Genomic DNA, 12170 nt, shown 5'->3' on the forward strand with positions numbered 1-12170 from the left:
TGGAACTGTGAATAAATTTAAGGAGGAGTTATCGAAGTTTTTAATTGGTAATGAGTTGAAGAGATATGGAGAGAAGGCAAAAAAGTGGAAGTAGGGAGCATATCAGCTATGATCGAATGGTGAAGAGACTCAATGGGCCGAATGGCCTAATTCTGCTCCTACACCTTATGAACTGTTATGAACTTAAAGATACTTTAAAGGTCTATGCATCTGATCACCCCAGTCACATTGGACATCCACTATATTTAACTTCATGCCATAAAGAAAGTACCCTGATCTATCCTTCCTTGGTCCAAAGGAGAGGACCTCGCATTTATTTACTTTGAACTCAGCTTTGCCCATTCACTTAGTCTATCAATATCCCTTTGTAATTTTATGCTATAATCTACACTGTCTACAATGCTACCAAACTTTGTCATCCATTTTGAATAAATCACTTTCCATTCCATTTTCCAAGATTAATAATAAGCAATGTGAATAATTGAGGCCCTAATTCTTGTTGTACATCATCAGTCACATCCTTCTAATTTGAGTGTGCACTATCCATACTTTCTGTCACTTGCCACCCCACTAATTTCCCAGCAATGTCAGTAATTTGCCCTTAATTCCATGGGTTTCTTCCTTAGTTAACAGTCTGTAATGTGGGAATTTATCAAATGCCTCTCTAGTCTACATAAACAGCATCTATCGACGTTCCCCTGTTCACTATCTTTGGCACCGTTTTCAAAACATTGAGTGAGCTTTGTCCGGCATGACCTACCTGCCATGAATTCATGCTGACTCCCCCTGATTAACTGAAAATTTGCAAGGTATTCTTTTACCTATATGGATGATATATTTGTTACAACACTGGGTAAGCCTTCCTGCTTAATTTAATCCAGCAACCCAGAAAAGATTTATCCCATGCAGTAATCTGTGAAAATTTGAGAAGCCAAGAACTATTTAAATTAAAAATTAACAACTTTATTTCTTAAAGTAAAACAGAGAATAATTAACTAACAACTATTTACAACTCCTTCCTCTAACCTGTCTTTTACTTTCCCTTCTATAATAGTCCGATAAACCCCCCGATTAAGATTTATCAAAAATTCAAGTTTTCAAAACCTGCCAGCTGTCCTGTCTTCTCTTTGCAGATTTGTTATCCGGATCGGTATCAATGATTTTTTTTCTGTGCACACTCCTCTAGACAGGTACCTCTCTGACAAGTCCGACTAACAGTCTATATCTGTTGGTCTTGTGGCTGTTCTCTTCTAACTGTTCAATTTTCCCCGGTCTTATACCTCTAAAGCATCAGATTGTGTCCTTGGCCTTTAAGGTTATCAATATACTAAATTCAAACTTGATTGGAATTTGATGTTTTTGGGGTATAATTTAAATTGATTGGCCTAATTCAAATTTGCTTTTGTCTCCAGACAAACAGCTACATTAACTGCTGGGACCACATGCTACATTGTATCTTGTTGAAAACACTTGATGTTGTCAGGTAGTTCTGCTAGCTTTTAACTTTAAGGATACAGTATTTCCACATCTTTATTAACAGATATTAGGCTAACTGATCTGTATTTCCCTTGTGCAAGTTGTTTTGCCATGAAAAGCTGCCTCTAGTTCAGCATAGATTCTAGAGCAAAAACTAAAATTGGGCCTTCCGAATATTGATGGAGAAAAAAGATCTTTGATTTCCATATGGCTAGTGTTATCTTTGTTTGGGAGTGTATGCTGCCAAAAACTGAGAACCTCTTTCTTCCCTACTCTCCATTCTGACATCTGACCTCTTAATGAGCACCAAACTTTATAATTTGTTTCTTTTTCCCTGTTTTCTAGTCAAGCTGCAGCCAGGCTCTCAGGATCAACCAATACACAGTCCTCCAGTCCAGCATCTTCTGAGCCAGTGAACCCTGAGCCTAATCACCCAGATGATGCCCCAGCCGCCCCCATTGCAGCTGTTCCGGAGAACAGACCCATCAACCAGAATATTCAGATGAACGCACAGGGAGGCCCAGTCCTAAATGAAGAGGACTTAAATCGTGATTGGTTGGACTGGATGTACACAGTCTCCCGAGCAGGCATCCTGCTAAGTATTGTCTATTTCTACTCTTCTTTCAGCCGCTTTGTGATGGTGATGGGAGCTATTTTGCTGGTTTATTTGTAAGTACTTATTCTTTTTTTCAGTATTCGACTTGTAATTAAATTCAAAGCTTGGCCTTAAAAAGTGTTTCCCATTACGATGATTTTTTTTTCCCAGTTAGGAAGACAGACATGAGAAATCTTTAGTAACTGCTTTATGTCCTTGTAATATTTTGAAAATATGTGATGTTTTCCATAAAATTGCAAACATTATAAAATGTTGTTCAGTCATCCCATAAGATTTGAGTTGTCTTACTGAAACTAACAGGAATGGAATAATGAGTTCATAAAACTATGCACCCTGATCCAATACTGGTACTAAGATTATGTCTTCAACTCACTGTCTGTTTCATGAATATTTTCAATCCTAACTCTTCTAGCAATAGTTTATTCTTTTGATAAAAGAGAGGAAAAAAACTTTTGTTATTTTGCTTATTCATTTGTGTTGATAACATGCAGTGTATAATTTTCAGGTTTTGTAAACATCAACTTTTTTGTAATTCTTATGACTTTTATTTTTAGGTTCTGATTTTGTAATTCAGAGTTATTGACAGTAGTCCAGTCAGTTTCTGTCATTTCTAGCTGGCTGTAACTTTGCTTGTATTAGGTACTTAGGGTGTCCTGTAACTTTTTTAACATGAACTGTTGTGGTTCTGTTCGCCGAGCTGGGAATTTATCTTGCAAACGTTTCGTCCCCTGTCTAGGTGACATCCTCAGTGCTTGGGAGCCTCCTGTGAAGCACTTCTGTGCTGTTTCCTCCGGCATTTATAGTGGCCTGTCTCTGCCACTTCCGGTTGTCGGTTCAAGCTGTCCGCTGTAGTGGCTGGTATATTGGGTCCAGGTCGATGTGTTTGCCATGGCACTCATCCACAGACTCTATCAACAAACACATCGACCTGGACCCAATATACCGGCCACTTCAGCGGACAGCTCGAACTGACAACCGGAAGTGGCAGAGACAGGCCACTATAAATGCTGGAGAAAACAGCACAGAAGTGCTTCACAGGAGGCTCCCAAGCACGGAGGATGTCACCTAGACAGGGGACGAAACGTTTGCAAGATAAATTCCCAGCTCGGCAAACAGAACCACAACAACGAGCACCCGAGCTACAAATCTTCTCCCAAACTTTTAACATGAACTGTGCAACCTGTGTGCGATTTGGCTTGTGAAGTTCCTGGATTATCAGCATGTAGCCATGTGCTAAGTAGATGTAAGTGCTTTGAACACAAACATTGAATATATTGTTATTGTTGAGGTGTAGATGACATCAGCTTGACAACGTATCTAACTCATTCATAGTTGTAATGGGAGCAGAATCATCAACCCTGAAGATTTGGATCAGGGATGCATGTAAAAGCTAAATCAAGTAAAAGAGACAGATTTTCTATGCCTTAAAGGACTTCGGTGATTCAATTGGTAAGGGGCAAAATAAAAAGGAGAAATCAGAAGACTCCTCCAATCTTCATGGAATTGGATTTTCTGGTGGGTGATAATGAAAGGGAAAGGAGTAAGTAAAGGGGAATGGTAGGGGGCCAGTATCTGTGGTGTGTGACAATCAGTGACAGGTAATTGTCGGACTGAATGAGATTTTCAAATAAGTCGAGCAAGAACATGGTGTTCGTGTCTAAAGATGTGAATTGCAAATCTGAGGCGGGGGTAGGTAACTGAGTTAGGCTAAACAACCAATATAGGTCAAGGTCAATAAAACAGACAAGCCAGTTTCTGTACTGGATTGGATATGGAATTTGGGTGAGATGTACTACTTGTACAGTGTGTGGTGAAGAGCCAGCTAACAAAGTGTTACAATAGTTGAATCTTGAGCTGATAAGATTTTCAACTGAGGTACAGGTAGAAATGAGCAATTTTGTCCAGTTGGAAGATTGCACAAGATGCAAGGTTGTGCATAAACTAGTTAACAAGTCTGAGCCAATGACATGGATACCAAATGGTAGTTAATAAGTTAGCCTAGTATTTAACTGAAGGAAATAGTGGCTGATCCAAGACTAGATCAGGGGTTCAAATGAAATTGCAAGCAATATGGGGCAAAAACCTCCTGAGGTCACAATGCAGTTGAGAACATCACAGAGGAAAGGGAAGTTGAAGGTGAAGGTGGTAGATTGTTAACCTTTGACATTCCCAGCTATAAAGTTTTGAATTAATGCAACTAAATTATTATTAATGCAGTTGTTTCTTCCACCTTAAAAACAACAACCTTTTAACACAAAGTGGAGTGAAAAGCTGAAACATTCTGCTTCCTGAATTCTGGAGGCGAATTGAAATTTTCACAATTCCAATGGATGCATGTTTATTGGGTAATAACATTATGGCATATGGAGAAATATTGGTAAATGGAGCTGTACAGACCGGCAAGGATGTAGTTGAATGGCTGAAGTAATTAAATAGGCAAAAACAATGACTGCAAGTGCTGAAAACCAGATTCTGGATTAGTGGTGCTGGAAAAGCACAGCAGTTCAGGCAGCATCCAAGGAGCAATAAAATTGACGTTTCGGGCAAAAGCCCTTCATCAGGAATACAGGCAGAGTGCCTGAAGGGTGGATAGATAAATGAGAGGAGGGTGGGGTTGGGGAGAAAGTAGCATAGAGTACAATAGGTGAGTGGGGATGGGGATGAAGGTCAGGGAGGAGGGTGGGGGAAGGTAGCAAAGAGTACAATGGGTGAATGGGGGCAGAATGAAGGTGACTTGCATTTGGCACAAATGGATATGTTTTCAATTTGTGTTTCATGATCTAGACTCCAGAGTCTATATGTTTGAAAGATGACTACCATCGCATCCAATATTTCAGGGATCACTTCCTTTAGTATTCTGGGCTGTAGATTATTAGGTCCCCATTGTCAACCTTAACCTTATTAATTTCCCTAGCACTACGTTCTTACTAATACTGATTTCTTCAATTCTGTCCCCTTACTAGACCCTTGGTTCCCTAACATTTTGGGGGAGTTATTTGTGCTCTGCTTTGTGAAGGCAGAACCAAAGTATGTTCTCAGTTCTTATGCCATTTGTTTCTTCACCGTTTGCGATGTCCCCAGCTACTGAATGTAAGGGATCTACATTTGTCTTTGCTAAGCGTTTTCTCTTCTGATGACAGGTTGTAACTGCTCTTAAAGTCTTGAGTTGTGTTGTTTTATAAACAATTTTATTGCATGTGTATCAACTGTCAGAACATGAAATATGCTGCTCCTTTGATCCTGCATTGCTTCAATGATGCACCTTCTATAAACTGTCTCTGATAGCACTTGGCTAGATTTCACAACTCAGCCTGTCTGTTTTCATGCCATAAATGTAATTTTAATAAAACAAAGAGGGCCTTCCTTTAATTAAACCATTTTTTTTGTCATGTAGCCCTCTTGTCTAATCACATTTTGATTGTTATTCTGTTTGTCATGATGTTAATTGGTTTTTGGCACCAGAGCTGTTTTGGTGAATGAAGCAAAGTATCATACTTTTGTAGATGCTTATTGGATTAGAAAGTCTGGCACTTTTTAGAAACCAGACAGTGTCACTGCTAAATACAAAGTGCATGTTGACTGTTATGAGACACATTCTTCACACTTTAATACAGACAATCCAGTGAAGCTGTAAAGTCATTTATATGTTTGCTGGGTTACTTTATACTATCATAATTCACTGCAAAAAATTGAAACTCCTTTTAATACATCAGGGATCAAAATACAGTTTGTTTCTCCACAATCTCCGAACAAAGAATAATTTGTTTCTGTCCCTAACATACCACTATCTTAATTTTAAAATCAAAGTCAAAGAGCCTTGCTGTTCCAGCCATAATTCAGAAGATTTCCTCTTAGATTCCACATTGCTTTCGAACCCTTAATTTATCTCATGGAGTGCTGTTTAACTCCAACATTGGAACAAAGAACTTTGCAATTCTGCTTTGAGACTTCACTATGAAATAGACTTTTATTCTTGCACAATATATATTCCTGCTCAGGCTTGTAAATTATTACCTTGCCTTGGTTTTTATTAATTTTGTCTCCCTTCACTTGGAACTCTTCATTGGCACATGTTTCAGTTCCAATTTTATTAGTCCCTCTGCTGTTGTCTCTTAAAGAAGTGAATATACCTTTCTCCTGATTATGGTAATTACACTAAACCTATCCCATTTTGCCCACTTCTCCGCAAATCTGCTTTTGAGTCCTCTTCTTTCTGTTAGGTCACGTCAAACAAACTTGCCAGACTTAAGATTTGCTTTGCATAACAGTATCAGAATTTGAGTGAGGAAAATTTTTAAACTCTACTGCAAATCACTTGAAACCTTTCTTCAGGATTATGTCTGCCAAAAATCAGCAACTAACAGTAAAGTATTAATGTAGAAACATAGAAAATAGGAGCAGTAGTAGACCATTCAGCCCTTCATGCCTGCTTCACAATTCATTATGACCATGTGATATCATCAAACTCAAATGTTTTTCCCCTAGAACCTTTTGATCCCTTGGCCACAAGTGCCCCAACTTCTTGTTGGAGTCACGTGTTTTGGCTTTGACTGCTTTCTATGGTAGTGAATTTCTCCACAATCTCAGAACAAAGAATAATTTGTTTCTGTCCTTCCTCATCTCATCTCAGTTCTAAATGGTTTACCCTGTATCCTTAGGCAGTGAGCTGTGGACTCCTTTGCTATCAAGAACATCCATCCTGTATCGATCCTGGCTAGTCCTGTTAGGATCTAATAAGTTTGTATGAGATGTCTCTCCACATGCACATCCCACCCCCCTACCTTCAATTCTTCTAAATTCCAGTGAATACAATCCTAACCAATTCAACTTCTCTTATGTTAGTCCCACCATCCCAGAAATCAGTCTGCAAACTTTTGTTGTACTCCCTCCTATAGCAAGAGCCGTAGGTAATTTCAGTAGTCTTAATTGTGACTGAGTTGTGAAAGCAATTTGGAATCCATTTGAACATCTGGGTTTTATGTTTTTAATCAAGAGTGTTCTTTGAAGCTCTCCTCTTAACAGTAAAAGGAAATCAAGCTAATTTGGCCTGCTGCATGAACTTTGCTATTGCATTTTCAAATGCATTAAGTGCACATAACTTAATCCTCAAGGAGAAGACTGGGTATAAACTGTTTATATTGGATGTTTGCACATAGTATTTTACCCCTTTTTGGGAAATAAGGTTGAATCAGTGATTATCAGCCCTTTTAAAACCGGTCATAAATGCTACTTGAGTGGCACAGTGGTTAGCACTGTTACCTCTCAGTGCCAGAGACCTGGGTTCAATTCACGCCTCAGGTGACTGACTGTGTGGAGTTTGCACATTCTCCCAGTGTCTGCATGGATTTCCTCTGGGTGCTCCGGTTTCCTCCCACAGTCCAAAAATGTGCAGGTTGGGTGGATTGGCCATGCTAAATTGCCCGTAGTGTTAGGTGAAGGGGTAAATTGTAGGGGAGTGGGTTTGGGTGGGTTGTGCTTCGGCAGGTCAGTGTTGACTTGTTGAGCCAAAGGGCCTGTTTCCACACTGTAAGTAATCTAATCTAATATAATCTACTTCATACTGAATAATTTCTCACATGGGACTCAAACCCACAGAAACAGGGATTCTACCACTGCCCCACCAGACCACCTACAGCTAACATTGATGAGAGGTAAAGAATGCAGTAGACTTCAGAAGAATATTTGCATGATATGTCAGGAGTAGGTTTGTCAAATGTACATTCTGGGCATCACATTTCAGAATGATCTTAATCCATTGGTGAGATTGCAGAAGTGGTTTATATGAATGGTCCCAGGGATGAGAAACATTAGTTATGCAGCTAGGTTAGTGAAGAGGCTAAGAGGAGATATGATAGAGGTTTTCAAAATCTAGCTAGATATAGTAGAAACTGTTTCTGCTCCTAAAAAGGGTCAAGAACAAGAGGGTATAGATTTAAAATGATCTGCAAAAAAAAATTTTTACTTTGCATGTAGTTTGTGTATGGAATGCAATGCCTGGAAATGTGGCAGAGTTTGGTTCATTTGAAGCATCGGACATTTTATTCAGATAATGTGCAGTCGTATAAAGAGAAAGCAAAAGATTGACACTCAGAAATAATGTTCACTTAAGCTGGTATAGGCACGATGGGCCAAATGACTGCCTTCTGTACTGTGACGTTGTGAAGTCCTGTGTGCTGCCATTTCAGACTTGAAAATTGTACTTGTCCAAAAACAGTCATGTATGCTGCTTTTTCGTGTTCATCCCAAATGAAAAACTCTCCCATTTCCCCAGAATAGACTCATTGCTGTACAGCACTCTCTCAATTGCCTTGTGTGAGAAGTGATGATCTGATCCAGATAGCAATTGTGTTTTTTTGGTGGAGCTGTTTAATGTGTTTATGAAAGAGTCAGACAGGCTATCTCGTGCTCCAATGATTGCAGCACACTTCACTGCTGTAGAATTCACAAGAGGCCTCAATTTTCCTTTCATTGTGGAGGCCTGTCTTTTCATGTGCTATATCAATGAAGAGCAATCAGTCATCATCTTTTAAAACTGCTGATTACTAGAGAGTTTTAATTCCATTTTTGGATTCAGTTGGTCAGTAGTAGAATTGTATTTAACTATTTCTAGAGCAGGAGTTCTCTCATCTGTTTTGATTTTTAAAAAATTTCACCTTAGTGTGCTTTAAACTGTGTAAACTATACTTGATACCAGCTATGTTCATTGAAAACTCTAGGCATCAAGCTGGGTGGTTCCCATTCAGACAAGATGTACCAAATCGGCGACCAGCAAATCATCCCATGGAGTTCAACCAGGAAGGGCAAGAAGATAATGCCTTTGAAGTTCGTGAAATGGTGAGTTTGAACCTGCTGCAAATGTCATTCATCTATGTCTCCATGGTGACTGATGGAGTCTTAACATTTTTTGGAGTAATTTGCAATGTGTCCAATTCACCATTTCACCGTGAAGTTGACGAAATAACAGAAGAGTTAATCTTCCAGAATCAAAAGGAATGGTGCTGTACAAGGAAAGAAATTCAGAAACATGACTTGAGCAGGTGCACTGTTCACTGAGAGTAACAATGAAAATTAAGACTAAACCTGCAAAGAAAAGGAAGCACAATCAGGATCAGATTAATGGATCCATAAGCTTTGTTGGACTATGTTCCATAGACGTGTCTGTCATATGCTTTGAGTCATTGCTCTACCTTCATTTCTAATACATTGATAAACTGAAAATGCTCAGAATAAAATTGTTATTCTGCATGGTGCTACGAAATGAAGAGTTCTCAAAAGGGAATCAAAATGTCTTGGAAATCTAAATTGCTTGAGGCAAATGTTAGGATGTAAATTCTTGGCTTGGGCTCTGAACCAAAGCACAAAGAAAAACACCTTGGATATCTTTGCTTTACACAGTTGTTGTGGACCAGGGCAGACCCCCTCAAATTTCAAGAAAGTAGCCCAGAACTTAACTTTGCTAGTTGTTTTAAGCAGGTATAAAGTGGATATTCCAGGATAGATGCTGCTAGTCAAATCACTTAGTTTTGAACAAAACATAATTTATTTACAAGATTACTGAATTAAACACAAACAAAAGAGAACAGAATACAGAATAACTTAACCTATTGAAAAACCCAACAGTTTATCATAACTTAATGATGCAGTTCCAGATACTTGCAACAATCTTCATAAACACCCTTTGGCACAAAAGGTAAAATCAAACATAGAGTCTTACATGAGAGATGTCAGAGAGAGAGAGCACCAGCATGGACCTTCTTCTTTGGGTCCAGCACTGCTTTCAGTGAATAAGCAGACTAAAGAAAAACTGAGCTGGGAGTACTGGCCACTCCCCTTTGTACAAGTGGTTTTTTTTCAAAACTTAAAAACCTTTTACCTGGGGCAGTATCTGTTAGCCATATTCAAATTGGCCCTAAAACCCTTCAACCCCAGACTTTTCAGAGTCCGTGTCTTTTATGATCTCTCTGGAAAATAAAACAAAAACGACATAACCTTGTTAAAGGAGCAGCATTGTATCACTTTTTTTTAAAAAGTAAATTGCATTTACCAGATAAAGCAGAGAAGCAGTGAGTAATCACAGTGAAGGCAGAGATTCGCCTCAATGTTTAAACTAGGGAAAGAAGAATCTCAACAATACCTGTAAAGATGGCAGTGCACACTGCTATTTATTTCTAGTAAATGCTTTATAGCTTCTGTTTAATCCTCCTAAAGCTACTACTTTTGGCTGATTTCTAACAGTAGCTTTGCTTGGGGTGATATTAAAAATGTGCATCTGTTCATTGAATTCACCAAGATTTACTGGTGGTGCAGGTAAGCAGTTTGAAATGTATACGAACTTGAACTAATTATAACAGGTTCTTTTTTCTTTTAGGAGCGGTTAATGGATGAAGGTCTGGATGATGATAGTGGAGAAAGTGGTGAAAGTGGTGATAGTGGAGATGATACCACTGAAAGCACAACAGGGACAGAGCCACCAGGTTTCATGGCTTCTGCATGGTCATTCATCACCACTTTCTTTACCTCACTCATCCCGGAAGGCCCTCCTCAAGTTGGCAACTAGGAAAAGCAGTAGACTTTTCATCTGACTGCTCACTACAGCTGTATATTTGAGTGGCATTTACTAAAAACAAACCAAGACTGAAGTGTGGGAGTATACTTCGCCCTTTATTGTGTTGCCATTGTCTCTGCAATTTTCCATGCTATTAAGTCTTTCTCCTGATGATGGCATACATTTGAGTTTCACTGCTTTTATTGCACCCAAATTCTGGAGGGCACCAAATGGACACGTGCTTTCCTCCGTTTCATTTTCACTGCTTTACATTAGCAAAGATAAAATATTATAAAAGTTACCAGTCTTCCGTGGTTTTGTTGTGATTGCCACTAGCTGTGGTTTTAGTAACAACTGGGGGCTGGCAACAGAAAATACAGAGAGCTAAGTAAACTAGACTAGCCTTGTCGAGACCTGGAGAATTGAAGAGTCCGTTTGCTTTAAAACTTCTTTTTAATCAAAGCAAAACTGCTAAAAGCAAGATCTCCTGTTTTTCTGACGTGCTGTAGTCAGTTACCAAATTAATGCTTTTTTTTCTCCTCTGATTTATCAGCAGCTGATACCTTAATTTCTGATTTGTACAAACACTGCCACCTGGTGGAAAATACCCTCCATAAAACGTGAATTTGAACTGAGTACTTGGGTGCTAACCAGGTGGAAGTGTAGAATGAAACACACTTAAACTTGTCCTGTTCTTCAGCCATATGACATTCTGGAGCATTCATGACATTGGTAATACTTCCAAGCAGTGTTTTGGGGTTTAAAAGGCTAAGAACGAAAATAAATAGATTTACTTCCTACTTGTTATATACTTTTTAAACAACTTTTACCTTTTAAAAACTCATTTTAGGATTATATATTTTACTGCCTTGACTTTATCAATGGCATTCAAAACTTGAAGGCATAAGTTTCAGGATCATTAGTAAGACTATTGCTGCCAGTTTTCAATTGGAAAGGACAATGTGACTTGTTAAGTGGCCTATGTTACTGATACAATACAAGTGTAAGAACATAGACTTATAAATAATGTGATCTGTCTGAGAACATTACCAGCCTGAACAGCAATAAATCCTACATATAAAGAAAGCAGCACTATTTGGTACTTTACAGAAGAAAAGGACCAAATAAGGTCAGTGCCTGCAGCATGCTAATATATTTCACATTAAAATACTGTCACAATGTATCGCTGATTGTTAGAGAAAAAAATAAAGCAAATAATGATTATTTGAATAAGCATCGCCATGAACGTGTGCATTGAAAATGTGACATATTTGGACTATGTGGAATACTGCATTGTAATAGGTTTTTATAAAAATAATTTGAGTAGTTTCTGCACCAAGGCCTCTTAATGAAAATGTAAGCACTTCCTCCTTGCACCCCATTTTGTAGGATATTGCACCTTGTAACCTGGCGCACACAGGTCAGTCTCATTACTTCTAATCTTACACACAATATCTTTGAAAGAAAAATAGCTATTAATGTCCCAACATTTACACCTGCAATATAATAATTAGGTTTGTTTAGCTGTTAAGG

At 38.6% G+C, this 12170-nt stretch overlaps 1 protein-coding gene across 1 annotated transcript in view; it reads left to right on the plus strand.

Moving 5' to 3' along the window:
* herpud2 (HERPUD family member 2) overlaps positions 1-11871 on the plus strand; it is a 68342-nt gene extending 56471 nt beyond the window's left edge. Inside the window, exons 6-8 of the mRNA XM_072571002.1 lie at positions 1822-2145; positions 8809-8926; positions 10461-11871. Coding sequence (XP_072427103.1) covers positions 1822-2145; positions 8809-8926; positions 10461-10649 — 631 coding nt within the window. The 3' untranslated portion in view covers positions 10650-11871. The remainder of the gene's footprint in view (positions 1-1821; positions 2146-8808; positions 8927-10460) is intronic.
* The last annotated feature ends 299 nt before the right edge of the window (positions 11872-12170 follow it).

This window comes from Chiloscyllium punctatum, chromosome 5 (genome assembly GCF_047496795.1).
Source record: "Chiloscyllium punctatum isolate Juve2018m chromosome 5, sChiPun1.3, whole genome shotgun sequence".
NCBI classification, from domain to species: domain Eukaryota; kingdom Metazoa; phylum Chordata; class Chondrichthyes; order Orectolobiformes; family Hemiscylliidae; genus Chiloscyllium; species Chiloscyllium punctatum.